The following is a 22,782-nucleotide window of genomic DNA, read 5'->3' on the forward strand; positions in this document are numbered from 1 at the left end:
AACCACCCCAACTGTAGGATTGTGTTAATTCAACTGCTCAGTAAAGGGGTTTTCTAGGACTTCTCAGCTGCTAGGAGGTGACTGAGCCTGCAACCCTGCTTCTTGTGCTGCTCCTAGGCAGTGAGGATAACTCAAGACCTGCCCCCAAATATTTTCTGAGAAGATCCTGCAACACCAGACAGCGTTACTCTTCATCAGTTTGGTGGGTTTTCATCTTTTGTTTCAGGCCTACAAAGTTTAGCAGAGGGCAAATAGAAAGTTTAGGAAACTCAGAGAGGATTAGGAATGAAATTAAAGCAAAACCAAGGGTTAGCCCTGGTGTGCAAGATGGTACCACACTGGAGGACACAAAATCTGGGCAGAGACGAGCCCTTCTGGCTGCTTAACTCCTTCCTCTGGGTTCCACTGTACTGAACAGCTTCTCCACCTGACTTAAAATTATGTTTGGACCAAATTTCTGGCTGCTGCCAACTGCTTATTTCATCTTCAACTTCTATTGGTGTCTAGCTAGTTTAGTCCTCACAGACTGCCTTGGTGGGCCTGGCAGAGTTGGTTAGGCTCTCTGCTCCCTGGTGTATGCAGGAGATGGCAAACATCAAGAGCTTTGCAGTCTCCAGGAGATGTTGATCTTCCAGGGCTTTTGGTGAAAATCATCGTCACACTGGTGTGAACTCAGCTGTCCTGCCACATGATGGAGAAGCCATCAACACCAACCAGATGTCTTCAGCAAATGTTTTCCAAAGTAACACTGTGGTCAACAATGTTGTGTTTGAGCTTTCCAGCAGTCTGACGGTGAAACACCATCAGCGTTCCCATCAAAGGTATTTGTGCCAGTCAGTGGCCTGTCCCCAGTGTGGAGGAGGCTCACACAAAGCAGGAATGTGCATTTCCACAATTCTTGTTTGCAGTAGGAGAGCTTGTGAAAATCTCCCAGGAAGAAAAGGCCTCTTTTACTCACAGCAAAGCAGAGTCCTGAGCTGGTCCTGGTCCTGAGCTGCCATGTGCTGTCACAGTGGCAGCTATCCTCAGGCATTTGGTCTCTTAGGAATTACTACGAGGGGAACAAAGCCCTTGGGATGGGAGGATTGACAGGCTTTTTCCACTTTATTCCTTCTAAAGCCATTTTTGTCTCTGAGGACTCAAAGGGCCCGATTCTGCCACCCTGCTGTCAGAATTATGTGGCCAAACCAAGACATGAGGTAGTGGGAGAACACTGAAATGCACAGCATTTGCAGGAGCCAGGCATCTGGAAGTGAGTACGTGAGAACAGCATCCAATCCCACGGCTGCCTTGGGGGAATCAGCATTATTTTCCTATTCCTTTACAGTCCCAATGACAAGGCAAACAAGGGGGAAAAAAAGGGCTAGAGAGGGTTGAATCTCTTCCTTCCTTTTATTTTGTCCTTTCATAGATCAAAATCCTTTCACACAATTCCCAAGCTGGGAAAGCAAATGTGTTGGACTGAAACACAGCATGAGAATGAACTCCATCAAGAAAAAAAGGGGGGGAAAATCAGAGTAGAAATCTTCTGGGTGCGGGCAAACAGGTGGGGGGAGTGTCTGGTCTGCGAAGGCAGGGTGTCTGCAATCTTTGTAGCGATTAGATTTAATGGGACAGAAACGTTTCTCTCCTTCACGTTCCCTCCTCCTCTCAGCCCGAGGGGGAGAAAGGAGGGAGGTGGTGTTGGGGAGGTGGCGGGGGGAGAGAAGATTTGAAAGAGTCTTTGACGTCAGCCCTTCCCTATAAAAAGCTGGCAAGGAGCCGGAGAGCAGAGAGCAGAGCTTGTGGAAGAGCAAAGATGCCAACCCCAAACATCTCCACCTCTGCAGCCAAAGGCTTCCGCAGGGCGGTGTCAGAGCTGGACTCCAAGCAAGCCGAGGCCATCATGGTAAGACAACCCTATCCCACTTCTTTCCCTCCCTTTCTGAAAACTGCAGCCTCTCCCATAGCTATAGGCAGAAGCAGGCAGGGTTAGGTGGACCAACACTGCCTGCATGGGAGTTCCCCCACCCAGGCACCTCTGGGCTCCAGGTAAGGGGAAATTACCCAAGCAGTTTTCTCTACATACTGGTACATGTAACATGCAAACATTTATGGGGATGAATTCTTGAACTAATGCAACCCTCACCCCCCTAATCAAAAGCAAGGTCAATAACCTATAGACCTAAGGCAGGAATAACAAGGAATCCCCAGCGTGACAGGCAATTCAAAAATCTTAATGCTTTCCTGGTTTCAAGGCAATAAAGTGCAGAGACCTCACCTGTTCCAGCATAATGAAAGTGTGGCTGTTATTTCAGATGGCATATGAGGCATGGGCAATTTAATCAGTTTGTTCGCTGCTGCTGCTGCATCTGCAGTTTCTCTCTCTCTCAGCATATCCTTCCCTTGTTCTGTTCCCAACCCTCCCTGATGTGGTCTTAGCCCTGGGTTTAGCCCAGCAAACGCTTGTGCACACACCAGATCTATATATGTCAGGGAAAGGAGGGGAAAACTTTGTGCTGAGCTGTAAAGTCCCTTTAGAAAGCCAAGTCGGGCCAAACCATTGGACTGGCTGTAGGGACAAGGACATCTCACATCCTAACCCAGTGCCAGAGCAGGCAGGAGGAGGCAAGAGATATGGCAAGGTTGTGGGCAAATCTGAAGGAACCAGAGCAGCTGACGACAGTGGGTGCACCAAGAGGGGATCCCCTCAGGATGCTTGGCAGGGGGAAACCTGGGAACCAGGATGGATTAGGGAGTAGATGTGTTCAGCAGACATCTACAGAGTGACTCCAGCAGATCAGTTATAGAGCTCCCCATTTCTTTCCCCTGTCTCTACTGTTGTCTTTTTCACTCACTCTCCTCTTAATCTTTGTGTGATGCTCTGACTCAGTACAATTGGCCACTACATAGACAGAGAGAAGTGTTTGAAGAGTAAAGTGTGCTGGAAAAGAAGGGAAATATTTAGGAAACAAGAAGATAAGCTTTTACTCACTAATAAATGGAAACAAGGGAAGGTTTCCCTGTCACACAATAATTTTCAATCTGGCAAAATAATGAAGTGGTTCTTGAAAACCCGGTATTTTCCAGACAAGTCATCAAATCAGTATTTGAGATGCTCATTGCTGTCTGAAGAAGAGGAGAGTGGTTATTACATGCTCTGAGGTGCTGCTTTTTGTTTGACGGGAAACAGGCCACTGAAAAAAGAAGCGTGGGATGGTCATAAAACCTCACCCTGTCTTTGCATCTGTTATTTGAATAGAAGTTATTAGAAAAAAAAAAACAAACCAAACAAAAAAAACCCAACAACTTAGGCCTGTGAGGATCCCTTTCAGAGCAGGCTGCATGAAAGGCTTTGCTCTTTGCTCTTAGCTAGCACAGGAGATCTCCACAGACACATCACTTTTTTGCTGGCTTCTCTCAGGCAAGAAACATAGCTCTGCATTTGTCCCCAGTCCCTGTGGTGTTGATGTGACCATGGGCTATCGCCCACCCAGGCCTTGCCCACACCACATCAGCTCCAGGAGGTCTGAGGCGTTCCTTTGCCATTAACCCCAGAGATTACTCCATTGCTGCAGGGGAAACTGCAAACTGTGAGGATGGGGAAAGACAGTACAATTCCAGAACACACCTACACTGGCAGATATTTTACATGTCAGCTGGGCCAGCCAAACATTAAACCCTGAATGTCCAAAAATCTTTTGTTACTTATTTAGTTTTTCTGCTGCTAATAGTTTTTAAAAGCCACTCTGGGACTGTAGCTGAAGCAGGGTTCAGTTACAGAGCACAGGCAGGAGAGAGCAGTTGGAAGCAAACCAGCAGGACGGAGTGCCCAGGGAAGTAGGGGTGGAGCATTACTGTCCCCATGCTGCAGGGAAGGAGTTTGTCTTTACAATCATTTTGCTTGCTGCAAATAATAAGCCAGGAAAAAAAAAAAAAAAGAAAGACAAAGTACTTTAACTCAGAACACAATCTTTTTAATGACACCACTTGGGCTGGGCACTCTGGGTTGCAGAAAATTCAAAGGAGGAAAAATGAACTAACCCTTCATAAGTGGTGCAAACTAAGCTGTCATAACAGATGCAAACTAATCCTTCGTAAGAGACGAGTGATCGTATCAGACTCAGGTCCTGGTTAGGCAAATTAATGCTTTCAAAATCAAATGTAAGTTCTCCCTGTAGCTTGATATGCCCTCAGAGAGCCGGTCTGCAAGGCAATTTGAGAATACCACATAACAGTGCCTTCCAGAGGAAGGAAGGCAGTTATCCTGAGAGTTCAGTTTGGTAGGTTTATATGACAGATTCTTAATTTCCAGCAAAAGGAGTAAAAATCCCAATGAGTGTAAATGTGGGGGGGCAGAGGAGAGGATGATGAGATGGCAAGTACAAAGCCAGGCAGCCTCTACCCAGCAGAGGAGGCAGAAGGCAGGCAGTGCCCTCTCAGCCCTCTTCTCCCAGCCAAAATTCTGCCTTTTTTTTTTCTTTTTTTTTTTTTTAATTACCTACCCAAAAGATGTCAGCATGGAGTTAAGCAGCTTCCAGGATCCCTTGACGAGTATTGAAACCCTTATGCTCCTGCCTGCCAAGGGACACCTAGTCCCAGCACAGGGATCTGACTGGTCGAGGCAGCCTCATCTGGTGCAGCTTCCAGTCACGCAAGTTTTCTCACTATTTAAACCCTTCCCGGTTGGATTTTCACCTGATTTACAGCCTAAACATGGGGATCTAATTTCCCTTCTCTCCTGATGCACCCCAGAAGTAAAATCCTGCTGCACCTCCGTGCATAGTGTGAGAAAATATCCTTAGTTGACACACTGCTTGGCTTGGGACCACTGCAGGTCCTACCACTTACTGTGGTGAGCACAAGGCTGTTTGCCCTGCTTATTGCCACCACTTCAAAGTAAACACTGACATTGCTTTAACATAGTAGTGGTATAAAACACACTATTAAAGCAGAGAACATGTTTACAGAATTTAAAAAGTTATGGCTGAGGGTACTTAGATGTCTTCTCTCTTTGGGCATGATTGCCACCAACTGAGACAAGCAGCAATATGTGCTTACTTGCTAGAAGGTGTTTTTCTTTGCCACAAGAAATAAAGGGATGGGGATCAGCAAATATAATTTCAGAGGAGTATGTTTATTAAGAAAGGACTGGATAAAAGTGCGTGGGCTGGTGTCTAGCTGTGCTCCATTTTATTGAAAATGTCAGCTTTACACTGCTAAAGCAAGCAACCAGAAGGATTTTCACCAGAAGCCTAAGTTACTGATGGTGGGCTTTTTTTTAAAGGAAAACATCTTCCAATTTTTTACAAAGTAGGGAAGGTGCTGCTTGGTTAACATCTTTTCTAGATATTTTCAATGTAATCAGAGAGAAAACTGCAGACAGTCCCACTCTATATGTGGATGCTGGATGACTTTATGTACTGATGATTCTTCAGTGACAGCCCAGGTTTCTTTTAGCAAGTTCTGAGGGTTTGTCATTTGGTTTGGGTATTAAACACAGGATCCAGTTGAGCTATAAAAATGCTTAGAAAAAATAAGTTGGTATATGAGCTATTTGCATAACGAAAGAAACAGCAGTGACTTAAATAGCTTGTAGCTCACTGTAAATATAAACAAGTGACCCAACATCACCCCCAAGCACAGATCTGCAGCATTTTACGTGTAATTCCCAGTAACAGAAATCTGCAGGATTTTTTTGGGACAAAACAGATCAATGGGAGGAAATTATTTTCTGGAGTATACAGATGCAGTTCAAGTTACACTTCAATGGGCAAACATCCACTTACTGTCAGAAGAAAATGTTGTCTTGGCTGCTGGGAGCAGTTTAGCTAAGATGCCCTGCTAATATACCTGCAAATAGCTCATTTCATGGCCAGACTACAACTGTGGGCTTCAGTTGTCCCTCGTAGTTTATCTTTTTTCAGGTGACTTCACATTTATCTTCACTTCTGCACTTGAGTCAATCAGACACCTGAAAACTGCTTAAGATAGTTTCTGGGTTTTAGTTTTTCAAGAGTATTGGAAACTGTTGCAAGGGAAGGTAAGGTGAGAAGTCCACTCTCCAGTCATGCCACAAAGACATTTTACACAGATTTTTCCCAAAGCTTCACAATTCCAAAAGTTCCATTCCAAGGCTTTAGTTCTCATCATCAGATCTTCCTCTACAAAGTCAGCCAGGTCAGTACAATCTTCCCCTTCTTCCTCTGCTGAAACACATCAGTCACACCTCATCCATGCCTCTGATCTCCCCTACAGCTCTATCAGAACTGTTATTTACCTCTATTCTGCCTTTAGTCTCCACGGTTCATTGGTAGACGTCAAAGCCTCATAGAAGATGCCAGGAAGGAAAGAGAGGCTGCAGCTGCAGCTGCAGCCACTGATGCTACAGAGTCTACAGAAACCATTGTCTTTGAGGAGAAGGACGGGAGAGCCATGCTGAACCTCTTCTTCATGCTCAAGGGAGCCAAGACTTCACCACTGTCCCGTGCACTGAAGGTATTTGAGGTGAGTAACTAACAAGTTGTATGGGACTTAAGTAACACACTACAGGTGTCATGGCTGTTCTGTGAGAAATATCACTTAAGTCTACAAAAGAAGGCTCAGACTAGGTCTGCCTACAGCAAATTATCAGTTAGTTTTCTCATGTACCCACAGTTATGCTTTGTTCATGCTCCAGTGTGCTCTCATTTTTCATCACTAAGAATGAGCCATGCCTCAGTCTGGTAGTGCTGTTAAACTCTGGCCTTAATTTTGTTCAATTACTGGACCCAAACAGTTTCAGACCTCCAATCCACATCCTTGTGTCTTGTAGCATACTCTGACAGCTCTCTCCACTGCTAAGCTCTTCAACTTGACGCACAGAATTCTGATCCCACATTCAAAGCAAGTCATATGCCCTGCATGACTATAGACCAAACCTGCCTTACTTGTCGGTCCAGGCTTTGGCAGTTTCTGAATGGCGATGCTACATTGATCCTTGATCAAAGACTTACAGAAACAACTTTGCCTTGGGTGTAAAACTGGTACCCTGATTACAAAATTAGCTCTAGGGATGATTCCTCCTAACCAGTACTATAATGTTGCATTATCTAGAATTTCAGTACTATGAATGGAAAGGCTGAGGTAAGTGATGCTTATTTAAACAGTAATCGAAACACAACTTGCATTTATGTATTACATTTTCATCCAGAAGGATTCAAAAGTGTTTGGCAAGTTGAGGCACCAAGATATGTTTTATCTACAGTATTTTAATTTCATTCACTTCAGCAATGGGAGGAAAGGACAATTTGTTCCTATTAACCAGTCATGTGAATTGCAAGGGACCTCTGGAGATCTCTAGTCTAATCTCCTGCTCAGACCAGGTCCAGTCACAGGAAGATGATTGGGGCTGTGTTTGTTACATTTTGAATATCACCACAGTCTCCTTAAAGCCCTTGAGCAATATTCGACTGCCGTCATGGAAAAAAAACTTTTTTCTTTTTAGTCTCTTTCCTTCCAGCTTGTGCTCTTTGCCTCTTGTCCTCCCATGGTGCATTTTCCAGATCAGTCTCTGACATTTTTACATACTCCCACCAAGTACTAGTAGTCAGTGAACCAATCTACCTTGCCCCATCAATTCTTAAGGCTGAACAAATCCAATTCCCTCAGTCTTTCTTCAAGTAACATTGTGCTCCAGCCTCCTGAGCATCTTGGCAGCCCTCCACTGTAGCTGCCACAGCATATCAATGTCTTCTATGGGACATGGGACTTCAGATATGGTGTCCCTCATACAAGACAGAGAAGAGGAACCACTTCCTTTGACCTGTCGTATACAGTCTTGCTACTACAGTTCACTATGTGACTGGCCTTTCTTACCAAAGGGGCAAGCTGCTAGCTCATATTTTTTTATATAACACCTTCTTCCCATGAAATGCAACCAATTCTGGAGTAAAAACAGATCATCTGCAACCCTATACAGAAAAACTACTACCTAACAGCTGTAAAGATGCCAAAATTGTGTTTGAGGGATAACTATTTCCCTGAAATAGTTGGCCATTCTAGCCATTCATTGCCCATGCAGTACTATATCTGATAATCCTGCAAAAGTGGTGTGAGATCTTCAGCAATTACAAAACATCTTGCATCTGCTCTGACTGTTGCAAGAAACACTGTTTTCTAAGTTGTGTGCTTCTCAAGACTGAAAGAATCTCTAAGACAAGTTTGTCTGCCAAAAGTCTTGGGTTGGAGTCTCTTTCCTAGAACTGCACAATTGCCAGATAAGACATGAAAAATCCGTCATGTAGCATTTAAAATGCTACAGATTGCTTAGGGGGTAAAATGCATTGAGGTGTAGGCTGTTGTACCTGGTAGATTTTATGTTACACTGAATTTAAAGTCTATAACTTAAACAATTCTTAAAACCTGAAGCAAGACACAGGTGCAACTTATGTTAAAATATTATTTGTTTCTTCCTGGAGCAATAAACTTGCTGCATCAAGAGCGTTCCTAGTAAAAAAAAGCTCTTTGAGCTTGTCGCAATGAGAGCTTTAAATATAATAAGAAGACAAGCACGTCAAGCCACAACAGAGGAAGATTCATTTCCCAAATCCCTCTGGCAATGCAGGTACAAGATATGAAAGCAGACGGGCATAATGACATTTGCCTCATCATGAACCAGGCTTCAGGGAAGCTGGTTTCACTCTTCTCTATGTGTTACATGCAGTCAAAGCATAGGTAATGCGATCACAGCTGTCAGATTAATGCAAAGGTATTGATTGTTGAGGGGACAATGTAATAGTGAAGTTGATAGGTACATTAAAAAAACACAGTCCTAAATTTAATTTACTGGTGGCATTGCATCTGTTCCTTCTCATCTTTATGTCTCCAATTAACAAAAGAAATCATGTCCCTTCCTCCACCAAAGTAGTCTCACAGAGACTTTGGACTTGGTACTGCCAGAAAATATCCACAGACCTACCAAAGCTCTTTGGAAGACCACCGACTCCATGTTGCCCCATTCTTTGGAGGAGGTCCGTTCCGATAAGGAGCCGGAGTGGTGGCAGTTCCGCGCGCGAGCGCCGGACCGCCGCCGTGCCGGGGGGCAGTTTCCTCCGCGCGTTCAGCACCACGGCCAGCGCCGCCCCCTCCCCGCCACCCGCCCGCGCCCCCGCCCGCGCGGCCCTTGCCCCGCCACCGCCCGCAGCGCAGCCTCCGCCTTTGCTCTTCTCTGCGGCGAACGTGGCCGTCAGTCCGAGGCGAAAGGAAAACGAGTCGTGGGAGGTGGCCACTATGTCAATCTTCAGTTCAATTGGCCAGCCCTGCTGATTGTCTGTCGGGAATTACTGGGTAAGTGTGTTTATCCCAGAGGACAAAAAAATCCCACAAGAAGGCGAGGAGGAGTCCCTACCAAGTATATCCACATGGATATCTTTAGGAAGTATCTGCAGGTGTTTCAAAGGTTTAATATTTTGGTTTGTTTTTGTTTTTGTTTTTTTTTCTCCTTTTCCATGTCCCAAAAGACATTCGAAGCTAAAATTCACCATCTGGAGACCAGGCTTAGCCGAAAACCCCGTGAAGGGACCACTGAACTGGAATACTTTGTGCGTTGCGAAGTCCACAGCTCTGACCTCAATACTTTCATTAGCTCCATCAAGAGAGTAGCAGAAGATGTGAGGACAACTAAAGAAGACAAATGTGAGGAACTTATACACCGTTTCACTTTAACAGAGAGGCTGAGCTGTAGAAATGGGGTGGAAACTCTGTTATTCACAGAAAAGGGGCTACTGTATGCTGAATTTCATCAAAACAGAAAAGACTGCCTCTGGGACACATGAATCTTGAAAGCCACTTCTCTCCTTGTCCATTTCTCAGCAAACTCCAGGGTCCATAGCCTTTTCTTCTGGTCCTAGATTGAAAAAACAGAAACGAGAGATTAAATTGTTCGCATCTCTCCTAGAGTTCTCCATCCTTACCCCAGTGCTTCATATTATAAATGTACTTTCCCACCTATGTGTCAGGAACACTGTACAGATCCAGCACTGAGCTACAAGACAGTCCTCATGCCATCCTATTCTGAAGACAGGGTGATTATTATTGTAAATTATCCCTAGTGACCTGCAGTGTTCACTCTACAACTAGTTGGGCCTCTGGATTTGTTTATAATTTGAAGTCTAGACTCTTTAAGAAAAAAATCCCATTTTCATCATCTTGATTACTTCTGTCACAAAATACTCTGCTGAGAGATGAGCAAGGAAGTCATGGGATACAGATCATGGTATTAGACCTGACTCTAGGAAAAGGGCATTGAGAGTGTGGGTCTATTGCCTGGAAGGCACAACTGTGTCGTGTTTGCTATGTGAGTGCATTTGATACACCAGGCCAAGTGTATCTTATTCAGCCTCACAAACCCTTCTCAGCAGGGGATATTACATCTTCATCTCCACAGCCAGTTTTTCTCTTTCTCTCTATCCACAGTTCACTGGTTTCCCAGAAAAATCTGTGAATTAGACAAGTGCCACCATTTGGTCACCAAGTTTGACCCTGACTTGGATTTGGATCACCCGGTGAGTTAGTCTGTGTGAGCACATCCTCACATTACAGTCCTGAGCCTTCCCCTCAGAAGCAGGGAACTGGAGAACAACCTATCTATGTTGACATAGGTGTATCACTTGTGTATCACCTACCTGATTGGGGAATTGTAGTGTGATCACCACCACCATGAGAGAAGTTCCTCCAGCCACTTTGTTGGATGAGAAATTCTACTAATTGGTTAACAATCCTGTCTTTGTTCCTATTTGCCATCACAGGGTTACTCAGACCAAGTGTATCGCCAGAGAAGGAAATCGATAGCAGAAATTGCTTTTCACTATAAGCAGTAAGTCTCTTTCCTAACATCTGTGCAGGGATAATGCCATGTCAATGCAACCTGTTGGGAAGTCATTGTGCTGCCTGCATGAGTCTTCTTTTATATTTTCTCTCCCCATTCAGCCTTGCCAGCTTTTCTTGTGTCACTCTTTGTATGTATTCCAGTCTCTTCTTATTGAAAAGATGTCTGTGGCCATGGAGTCATACATTGATAAGGCCAGAAACAACCTTTTGAATAATAAAAACCACACATAACTCCATTGGACCTCAAGCTTCATTTTGAAATGTAGTATCTCTTTTAGAATGACATCTAGCTTCAACTTCAGTGCTTCAAGTGCTGGAAAAGCTACCACATGCTCAGAAAACTTGTTCCAATGGCTCATTGTCCTGGCTGTGAAAAAGTGTGGGTTTTATTTCTAAACTGAACTTTGGTAGCATTAGCTTTCACTCAATGGATGGCTTTAATTTGCTAGATTGAATTCTGCTATGAGATATTTTTGGGTTTTCAACGAGAGTATTTATAGACTAAATGGTTCACCTCCTAACTCTCTCTGAGAAATTAAATAGATTCCATTAATGATCTCATAATTGTCTTATATAGATTTAAGACTGTCTCTTATACTCCTACTTAATATTTGTATTCTGATATAAACAGTGATAGCACTCAACCTCTTCGCTACAACATCAAACAGAGCTCTCATGTTCAGGAGGGTTTGTAGAATATTCCCTTGATCCTGTTAATTAACACTGCCTTCCCTCTCCTAGCAGGACTTTAAATGCAGATTTCTGTAGCAAGCTGTGCTGAAGGCAGGTTGTGGAAACTATATGGGTCACCCTCTTAAGTTACCCCCACAAGCAATGTGATCTCTGCATGGCTCTATGCTCTCATGGATGTCATATTCTTGGCAGATTTGGAGACGAGAATATAGACATGGATGTTTTATCCTGTACTAATACTAAATGCACAGAAAGTCACTGTGCCAGCAAGAGAGTTCTGAGAGACACTGAAAGAAATACTGTCCTAAGATGATGCACTCTTTCAAGATGTCTCCTCTCACATTTCTTTGTCAGGCTGTCATTTATAAGCCACTGTGTAGCAGCCTTTCAGGCTGTTAATGTAAAAGCAACTATGCTTTATCATTATAACAATTGAGTATCTCATTTGTTCAAATGCAGAACAGAAGGATTTAGGAAATGCAATTGCTAAATGTGATGCAGAAAGGGCAAAAATGTCAGCCTTCTTTAGTTCCCTCTTATATCAATGTTAAGTTTTTATTTTCTTGACATCCTTAATCTTACTGACAATATATTTTTCTGCAGTTCACATGCATTTAGTTTTCCTTATCAGCGGCTTTTATTTCCCAGCCACGGATTCATTCTTGAAACCTTCATCCCCCTGAAGTTCAGACACATGAAATTAATTTATTTCACACAAAGTTTCAATTGTTTTCCCTGCGAAAACCATATTTTTTTCAGGTAAATATTATGTCTGCTAAGATTTTGCTTATCCTTTGTCCATTGATATCCTCTGACTAGACAAACTAATGCTTTTCTCCATGCCTGTATATTTACTGCATCTGTACAAATGACTAAGGCTTTGTCTTTCCTCTCACCCCCTTGTTTGATTTAAAGAAGATTTATCAACATTGTGCAGAGGTTCTCCAAAGTGCTTCCTTCTCAAAGGGAAGAGGAGCCTGGCTTGTGCTCTGCTGCTATCAGTAATGATGCCTTTGCCTTGCAGTGGAGACCCCATCCCTCATGTGGAGTACACAGCAGAGGAAATTGCTACCTGGTGAGCACTGATTTAATCTGTAACCTTTATTGGCTTCACCACTAGAAGCTGGGAGTCAAATCCTAAATGGATAGCATGTGACCTCTTGAAAAATCTATCAGGAGTGCAAGCATCCTATTTAATTGCTTGTTGTAAAAAACAGTAACTCATTGCACAGCATTTATGGCAGGGACTGCTTTCAGGGGAGCAAGCCACCTCCAAAACAGTGATGCTCTGTCTCCTCCTCTCTTGGCACTGCACAGAGAGCACTTTTGCACTGCAGCCCTCAGGAGTTTCCTTTAAAGGCGCCTCCTCGGAGACCTAGGTAGATAATTAGAAGTCCCACGTCTCTAAAGGGACTATGGGCTTAGTCACAGCCTTCAAACAAACAGCAGTTACCATAGCTGCAGAAAAAAGTACAAGGCCCATGTTGAGTATCTTCATGGTACCTTACTGGCCTCACTTTGGAAAGTGCTTCCTTTGAATGTGATTATTTCCAGGAGTTTTACTGCAGGAATGTCTCTGAAAACAAGGCCAGCTCATATGAGCTGAGTATATATGCTGTTAAACAAGGTCATCTCCCGGTTATATTGATTGTCTTCACAGTGCAACTTCAGGAGCTACCTTACAGGGAATGCTTTAATTCCAGCTAATACCTTCCACACAATCTTCTGACCTTCGAGGTCAGAAATAGGTCTGTGCAGACACAACTGCTGGCTTTGCAGGATCATTTAAGCACGTGTCTGTATGTTTACATTCCCCTATCAATGTGCACAGACATAGATTTAGTAGAGGAGAAAGGCAAAAGGACAAGAAACCTAGAGACTTGAGTCCTTTGTAGTGTATAACCAGAAGACAGGGCTAGACACATCGAGCTGCTGAATGTCTGCCACCTCTCATCCTGAAGGAAGGAGGTGTACAGCACCCTGAAGAGCCTGTACCCCACCCACGCCTGCAAGGAGTACCTCGAAGCTTTCAATCTGCTGGAGAAATTCTGTGGCTACAATGAGAACAATATCCCTCAGCTGGAGGAGGTCTCCCGCTTCCTGAAAGGTGGGTACAAGCCTGGGAAACCCAGGCCCAGGGTGATGGTGGTGATGGTAAACCTGAACCCAAAGGAGGAGCGGGTGAGTTGAGATTTGGGAAGAGAGCCATGGGGACTACAGCTAAACACAGTGGGCTGCAACCAAAGGTCAAATGATCCCACTGAGCACTCCTCAGTAGGAGCAAAAAGATTAAGCTTGGCAGAGCAGAAGCCAGAAGTGCTGGTTTTGCTGTTTGTGCTGGGAATATGGGACAGCAGCACAGCCTGTGGGCCATGCACCCTGACAGGGTTGGTATGTGGTGTTTCAGAGAGGACTGGCTTCCAGCTGCGGCCAGTGGCCGGCTTGCTGTCAGCACGGGACTTCCTTGCCAGCCTGGCCTTCCGCGTCTTCCAGTGCACGCAGTACATCCGCCACGCCTCCTCGCCCATGCACTCCCCTGAGCCGTGAGTACTCCCTGCCCACAGTGGCCTTCCCTGCCCAGATATCCCACTTGGCCAGCAATTAACCTTTCTCCCTCGTGGAAAAGCTCTGTCCATGGCTGACCACGTTTTCCTCCTTTCCCCCTGGGCACCGGAAGGGATTGCTGTCACGAGCTCCTGGGGCATGTCCCGATGCTAGCTGACAAGACGTTTGCCCAGTTCTCACAGGTAAGATGGTTGTCTGCTTCCTTGCCTCTGAGAGGGCAGGCCACAAGGTGGGAACCCAAAGTGACCCCAGTCTCACCACCTAAACCATTCTTATAGATTTATATTAAACACGGTGCTCAGGAGCCCTAATGATGAACCAAGAACCTAATACAGAGTAAAAATATCAGACTGTGCAGCAAAGCAGTTTTAGTCTGAGCACAATGCAGCCCCAGCAGATGCATGGCAATGCAGGGCAACAGTATCTGTTGTTTCAAGGCAATAAAGCAGAGTCATCCATGACAAAGGCCCTCAGACCTGATCTGTCTTGATATTCACCCCTTCTCTTCCCAGGACATTGGGCTGGCGTCTCTGGGAGCAACTGATGAAGAAATTGAGAAACTTGCAACAGTAAGTTTTCCTCTTTGCTGGATGGGTCCCCTGACCCCTCCAGCAGCACTTCTGTGGTATCAAGGGGACTGGTCCAGCCTGATCTCCCCAGATCTGCAGATTAAGAGATGCTATCTGAGCTGCCCTAGCCCTGCTCTTTCACAATGACTGTGCAGAGCAGAGATCAGTTAAAAAGCAGAGCTTGCTCACACATTAACCCAGTTTTCTCAGGCACCAGGGTATCATCAAGCATCATATTTCTAATGACAGCACTGCTCGGAGTCTTTGAGATGGGATTAAATGACTCCTCTTCTTTTGGCGGTCCCTCAGCAAGGTGACCTGTCCTGCTCCACAGGCACTGCATGGCAGCACCACACAGCAGCTGGGCATGCAGGACACCAGCCCAGGGACACAGTTTCCATCTGTCCCAGTGTGGCAACAACTTTGTTTAGGTCTTTGCTCTGGCAGTGATGAGTGCAGGGTAAGGATGGGGGATAAAGTGCCATGTGCCCATTCCTTTAAACCCCAGACCCCAGCCATGATGAAAGGGCTTGGAAGTGACAGGGAGATGAAGATGAGGAGCTTTGTCTCTTATGCATTTTTCTTTCTGTTGTCACAGCTTTACTGGTTTACGGTAGAATTTGGGCTCTGCAGACAGAACGGGATAGTCAAAGCCTACGGAGCCGGGCTCCTGTCCTCCTATGGGGAGCTCATAGTAAGTCCCAGCATTACTTGCCTCTCTGCTCTAGACTCTGTACAGCAAAAAACCCTTCTTCCTCTGTACTGCTCCAATGACTTTACCCAATTTGTTCTCCAGCTGTGTCTATCACGTATGCTCTCCAATCTCCATCATTTCACACTAGCATTTTTCTGCCGTCTATAGCACTCCTTGTCAGATGAACCAGAGGTACGGGACTTTGACCCCGACGCTGCTGCCGTTCAGCCCTACCAGGATCAAAACTACCAGCCTGTATATTTTGTGTCTGAGAGCTTCAGTGATGCCAAAAATAAACTGAGGTATGACCGGTCAGTGAGAGAGACCCAAGGAGAAGGAAATGAAGTTATGATATATTAAAACAGGGCTTGACAGCATGACTGCTTTTAGTTCAAGGTCTGAGAAGTACTCTGGAAACTGTTGCCAAGTAGTTCAAAGTGAGATGATTTCTCTAATTCCTAAAGAGCCCAACTTCAGTCCCTTGTATTTGCCCATGAGCTCCCCCCCAAAAATATGGACTTAAGGGCTTTGGTGTGGAGGAAGGGAAGGCACTCTTGAAGACAAGAGTGAGGGAGCACGAGAAGGGACAAAAATAGCTTGTCTGTCTAGTTCTCATAAGGAGTTAGAGACTATCTCCATTTCCCAGGGGAGGCCAAGGAGCATAACAGAGGTTCAGGAGCTGGAGACCCAAACCACCCATCCAGACTCTCTCTGCTTCCTTGCTGCAGAAGGGCCAAGTGAGACAGGCCAGGTATTGACTGTCCTCCATGGCAGCATCTAACTAGCACGTGTCCCTCTGAAACACAGGCTACTGCATGGTGTGAATACTTTCTTTTTGGGTGAAAGTTTTAGGAGAGGAGTGAGGACCTGCTCAAAATGGTGGTATTCTCTGAATTTAGGATGATGAAAGATAAATATTTGTCTTCCTGAGCAGCTGCTGGGCAATGTACTCACTTATCATTCAATCAGCAAAAAAAAATCCAAGCATTTTTAGTAGCTTATAAACAAACAAGCAAACAAAAATATTGACTTGACACGGATAGATTTATTCATTAAAAAAAAGGATCTTTTGCCACCTAGGCTGGTTAACACAGGTTAGCAGACCCCAGACAGTATCTTATCAGTGTAATTGGGTTTCTGCATCCCATGGGACTGCAAACAGGATGAAAAGGGGCAGCTCTGCCCACAGACATCTGTTCAGAAGAGCACTTTCTTGGTTATACCCAGAATTACCCACAGAAGGAAAGTTCAGTTCTCTAACAACAGAGGAAAATTTTACCTACACCATTTAATCATAGCTTAGGAAAGGGAATAGGATGAGATGAAGTAGTAGACAATGTGTATGACTTTGCAGTTCTTGCAAGTGGAGTATTTTGTATAAATAATGTGTTGAGGACTGATGAATTTCAGCTTCTGGTTTTATTTCCCTCACTTGCATTGTTTGTACAACCCAGAGTCCTGTTGCTCAAAAGCGAGCACCTGGAGAGCCCATCCTCTTACACATACTAGACTGCTTTAAAAGAAAAAAACACATCTGTTGCCTAATGAGTAATTTCCTTGCATTTAAAAGGGAAAAGTACTCCATATACATAGTCAAGATTAGTTTTGACAGTGACAAGCACCGTAAATGATCATTTTTAAAGAACTCAGAGGCCACATAGATGTGAAACATGAGGTGAAACATGAAAACTTGTGTATTTTTTGCATTACTGGCAGCTGCCACCATGGACTTTATTATCAGTGGTGTCCCTCAGCAAAAACTTCTTTTTCCAGAAAGAAAGATTCCCATCATTTTTTTAGGGTGAACACACACTCTCAGTGCCTTTCCAGGCACCCATGCCGTACTTAAATCCTTCAAAAACGTGTCAAGTGAACACATCCAAGTTGGAGGGCAAATTTCTAACCATCAGCAGCTGTTTTATGAGAAATCACTGTAGCTGATGGCCTTAATAAGTGAGGTGAGCTGGGCCTTGCCTGGTAGAACTGAGATAAGCCACATCTTTTGTGAATAATGTGAGTAAGCAGAAATCCCCTCTGTTTGCACTTGTTTTTCCTTCCCTGCAGGCATGGCAGCTCCCTGCAATTGCCAGCCTGAAGCTTTGAGCATGTTGCCTCTTGACTCTGTCTGGTATTTTCCCCCAAAATCTGTCAATTCAGGACCAGACTTCCCCATGGCATGCAGTACCAGCCAGAGGAACATCTATCTCAGAAAAGGACGTGCTTCTGTGAGCCAGAGCAGAGCCATGGTAGCCACAAGAGGGTACCCTAAGCTAAGCCATGCAGGAGCGAAAGGGTGAAGCCTCAGCAGAGTGAGGAGCATGCCTCTTGCTAGTGTTGTTTATCCCCTCATCTTCACAGGCGTTTCTGGCATGATATTGTAGCCATGTGTACCTAAATATAGATTTACATTTCCATGCTTGCACAGCCGTTAAAGAAAAAAATCTCGAGTGTACAAGTGTTAGAGGGGAACATGAACAACTTTGGGGAAACTTTACCCTTGATTTGTTTTCACTTCACCATGTACTTCTCCATGAGGAAGACAGCAACAAGGTCATGCTCTTGAGGGGTATTTGGTAAACTTGGGCTCCTCTCTGAGATGTAGATTCCATTAGCTTTGGGTACAGTAGTTCAACTTGCTCAAGCACAGGGCTCTGGTGATGCTATTCCCCTCCTCTTGCCCAAGCCTGAGCCACCTCCTGTCAAATCTATTTTTAATATGTGTTGCAGGTAGTTCCCCCAACATCCCTAAGCAGAAATTAGACAATAACTGAACATCAGAAAGGATTTAGGAATACAATAATATAATACCATGGGCTTTCCCTGCAATTAGCTTCTAAGTCTCCTTGCCATTTTTGAAAAACAAAAAAATAAATTGAAGTAGAGGATGCCTGACAATGGCCATGGAAGTGACCGGTTTGGTGTACCCTCCAGTTTGATACAGTCTCATGTGTTCAGTCCATGGAAACCCACAGTCAAATTCACAGTCTTCCTTGCTGAACAGAAGGGATCTCAGCTACTACTATAGTCCTCTGGAGCTGGAAAGGTGAGGAACCAGAGCCTTTGTGCTAACTTAGAAAGTTTGCCTAAATGAGGTATTAACCTGCTGTAACTAGTGATGGGTAGGGGGGAGATTTGGATCCCATCTCCTATGCCAAGCCTTCTGCACCCTTTCCTTGCAGGAGCTATGCAGCGCACATCAAGAGGCCCTTCTCGGTGAAATACGAGCCCTACACCCACAGCATCGAGCTCCTGGACAGCCCTCAGACCATCTGTCACTCCCTGGAGAATGTAAGGGATGAGCTTCACTCGCTGATTAATGCCCTCAATGTTATCAGCTAATAGGAGAACTGGGCTCTTTCGTTCCCCTCTTCCCTTGCAGCCCCCAAACCTCCTGCTCTACCCTCATCCGATTCCCAGCCAATAACTCCTACCTGTCTTCTCCAAACATTTGCATCGCTGCCTGTCACCATGCGACCCAACAGCTTTCCACTTTGGTATGCAGGGCCAGCTCAGAGGAGGGCAGAGGGGTGGACCCAGGGCCTGCTGGCTTTTTGGATAGCTTTTCTATTGACTGCTCGAAGAGGCTTAGCACAGACCAAAACCATGGCCAAGCTACAAAGGTGAAGTCAAGAACTGTGTGCTAGGCTCCTGGGTACAAGGAAGAGGAGGAAAGTTTCTTTGTTTAAAATTAAAAAAAAAAAAGAGAGAAAGAAAATGTATTTTTTTTTCAGTTAGAGAGAAGAAATTAATCTGCTTTTTTAGTCCCAAGCAACTTCTATAGCAACTTCATGAGAGACCCTCAGTCCCCACCATTCTCTGCTTCTTACAGCCTCATACATTTGGGAAAGGTAGAGCTGCTCTAGAAGTTTTTCTGCCTCAACCAATCCCATGAGGTTTGAAATTTCACCTCCCAGCCTCCCCTTAGCTTCCTGTGCAGGGAGTTGCTTAGGCACCAACCCCTGAGCTGCACCACCACACCAGACTGTGATAAGTATCAAAGCTCCCAGGAACATATAAATTGACCTAAAGCAGAAGTTTCCTGTCTGGCACAGAGCAGCCCTGATCTACCTGTATCCTCCCCAGCAGAAGCACCCCAGAGCAAGTCTTTGCCACCCCAGCCCAGCCTCTTGGTGTCCTGAGTTTATTGTTTATCACAGACTGAGTGGGGCCACTGCTGTCCTGAGTTTGCTGATCCTTGGGAGGATTTCACACACTTTCACCTTTCCAGTCTTTTACACAGGCACAGAATCATCCTGTTCTTAGCTATCCCAGAATCATTGTCACCTGATGTAGCTCAGGTGTGTGACTGAGCTGGCCATTTCTGAGAAAGGCAACGTGGTTAGGATGCTCAAACACGGTTTCATCCAGCTTTCACTGAAGACATTAATGTCTTGATCTGACCCAAAGCTCTTGGTTCCCCCCCCCCCCCCCCCGCTTTTGCCCTTATCTTCTCGCAGGCTGTCTCATAACTTAGCAGTTTGCTCAGAAGTTTGGCCCAAGGTTATGCAGCTGTGCACTATCAGAGCTCGGCTGGGATGCGTGGAGGCAGCTAAACAGCTGTGGGGGACAGTGAAGGGGAGATTTACACAGTTGTTTGTGTGATGAGTTGTAACATTTCTGTATGGACTTTTACCATTCTTATCCACTATATATGATTTTTCTAATGTCCTTTCTGAAGAAATGCAAAGCTTAGGAGTTACGTTTTGACTATTAGATGTAAGTACCCTTCAATACTTATATATACCACCTCTCTCCAGTGTTACTTCTACCATGGCTCAGTCATAACAGTTCACAATCCATTATACTTTATCCCTTCACATACATATGCTTAACCCCTAGTTCTCTCAAATTTTAACTACTTAGCTATTGACAGCACTTTGTCTCCCACCTGCTTCAATTCTTCCTTTCTGTTTCCTTTCTTATTTGACCTTCCTCCTACATTCCTCCTAAACTGCTTAAAAGGCCATTACTGAAATCAGCAGATCAACACCACATCTAGCTGCTTCCCCTCAAGAGGTTTCTCCTCAGAGGATTGTCCTGTAAACGAATGAAACCACTGAGTTCATTCAGTTATTGTAATTTTAGAGCAGTTTTTCCAAAGCTTCAGCTACGATTTCCCAATCTGGGTGGATCCGGATCTCGAGCCATAACTCTCAGGGCTCCCTTAAGAGCTGTAACAATTTTTAATTTGGGGTCTTAAATTTTTACTGTTAGATTAAGTAGCTGGAGGAAGCTGTTTAAACTAAGGCAGATTAGGTCATAGACTAGCTATCTAGTCTTGAAAATCTTAATTGGTGACTTTAGTAAAGCAGACTAAAATAAAGAAAATAAAGCTTCAAACAAGCAACATGAACAGGCTGCACAGGGAAGGTGTGGAGGCTCCTTCTCTGGAGGTTTCCAAATCCATCTGGACATGTTCCTGTGTGACCTGATTGAGGTGAACCTGCTTTGGCAGGAGGTTGAACTGGATGATCTCTGAAGGTCCCTTCCAATCCTGACCATTCTATGATTCTATGTAACAATGAAGCCTGTATAGCTAATGTACAGCTTATAACCTCTCTGGCAATAGCAATGCCATGTTACTGGCCTGCAGGTCTCTGTTCCTACTCTCCTTTAGCAGTCTCCAGCCCCAGGGTTACTGCCTGTAAGTGCAGGAAGGATGCTGTAAATCCCACAGTGATGCCAAGGTGCTGAGCAGGGCAGAGCAGGGAGTTTCTGTGGAGACATTCGCTCACTGGTCTGGCCTCAAAATCTATAACATTTTGGAGGTTGCTGCCCCTAGATCTCCAAAGCACTTCACAGATGTTATCTGCCTTGTTAAATGTCTAAAATAAATGTAATTTATAAAAAGACTAAAGCTATTAATACAGAGTGAAAAGTCAAGTTAAAAATCCTTGCAACTGCAGGAGCCCTCAATTCCTCCTCCTCGCCTCAGAGTTTACATTGGTGCTCCCTGGTTCTGTCAGCTGCTACTTGTTTGAGGAGCTGTAGTAAAATCCATTGCCTGACAAAAATAGAAAACAAGCAAAACTCAAAGCATAAAGCAGCCCCGTTAGCATGCAAGCACATAAACAGACCTACTGCAGCTACACAGGAGGTAAACACCATGAGAATTGGTTGTGCTGGGGCGGGGGACTCCGGCTGAGCAGATGCCGGAGGGTCGTCTTTGGGGCATTTTCTGTGCCTGTGTTCTTGACAAATTTATGACAGATTCCAGAATATTTTGGCCCCTCAGGGGGACATCTGAGAAACATTAATCTGTTTTTATTTACCATTGCCCTCATCTATGTAATATCTTAGAGGACTTACCCTATTATTAACATAATAGGTCCCCTTCCGTTTTGTCTCTAAGGCTGTTCCTTTTTATCTGATTTCAGATGTGTTACTTGAACCCTTATTTCATAAGCCTTGGATGAATTGGATTCTTCCTTTCTCATGTTACCTATTTTTCTCACGTTACTTCTTCTATCCAAGCCTTATTTTCCTCTTTATCCTTCCATAATATTTTAGAGTCTTGGACACAGGGCCACCATGGAATGCTCTATCCAAACAAAATACGGTACAGCCATAAACCGGTCACTAATCTGACACTGCTTCTGAAAGCTCCTAATATTGAGGTTAACTTCTCAGCCCACCATGTTTTGGATATTGTCCTATAATTTTCTTCAGTCTTTTTTTTTAACAGTCTGACTCATTTCTTTCATGCAGACTGGAGGATTGCAGGTGGTAGGGTATGTGCAGTCCATGTTGAATTCCCAGGTTACTTGTTAAGGCTCATCTTACCCCACTTACAACTTTCTCCCACCCCGCAGCCCCCTGCTTTTCATCTCGTCCTGTCTCAGCTTCTCTTCTGTATTTATGGACAATTTAATAGCATTTTTACAGTTCCAGTGGCTGTATTTCTTTCAGGAGGAAAAGCCCCAACTCATCCTGGAAAGATATTCATGGTGACAAAGATCCTGATACCTTTCTTTAGTTTGTGGTAGTTTCTTCTACTAGCCCCCTCTAGCATCATTGCACTCTTTATGCAGTTCTTAATTCTGTCTTGTATTTCTTGCTTTATTTGGGGCCAAATATAAATTCTTTGCACTCTTTTTAGAGTACCTTGTGCTCCTTTAAGTAACTTATTCTGACAGTCTAAGATAAGTTGCTGTCATTCATCTGGCCACAATATGCATCCAGACTTCTCTTTTTAGCTGATTGGGACTGCATTAGACAAATTCTGAGTCAATTTATCCGCTTGCTCACTGAATTGTTTCCCAGTATTGCTTTCAGTCTTTCCATGCACTTTAACATCCTTTACATATATTTTATTGCCACTCTCCCTCTAAGCTTGTAAAATAAACCTCCTGTTTTCTTCATGGGTGTCCCATTATGTGCTCGCCATTGCCTTTCTCCCTATCATGTGTCCAG

At 44.5% G+C, this 22,782-nt stretch overlaps 1 protein-coding gene across 1 annotated transcript; it reads left to right on the forward strand.

Moving 5' to 3' along the window:
• Positions 1-1,798: 1,798 nt before the first annotated feature.
• TH (tyrosine hydroxylase) lies at positions 1,799-18,708 on the forward strand. Its single transcript, XM_061999874.1, has 13 exons — positions 1,799-1,888; positions 6,277-6,486; positions 9,480-9,654; positions 10,435-10,523; positions 10,767-10,834; positions 12,566-12,616; positions 13,503-13,648; positions 13,949-14,084; positions 14,219-14,288; positions 14,619-14,675; positions 15,274-15,369; positions 15,538-15,671; positions 18,549-18,708. The coding sequence occupies exons 1-13, from the start codon at positions 1,799-1,801 to the stop codon at positions 18,706-18,708; spliced, it is 1,482 nt and encodes a 493-aa protein (XP_061855858.1).
• The last annotated feature ends 4,074 nt before the right edge of the window (positions 18,709-22,782 follow it).

This window comes from Colius striatus, chromosome 7 (assembly GCF_028858725.1).
Source record: "Colius striatus isolate bColStr4 chromosome 7, bColStr4.1.hap1, whole genome shotgun sequence".
Classification (NCBI taxonomy): Eukaryota; Metazoa; Chordata; class Aves; order Coliiformes; family Coliidae; genus Colius; species Colius striatus.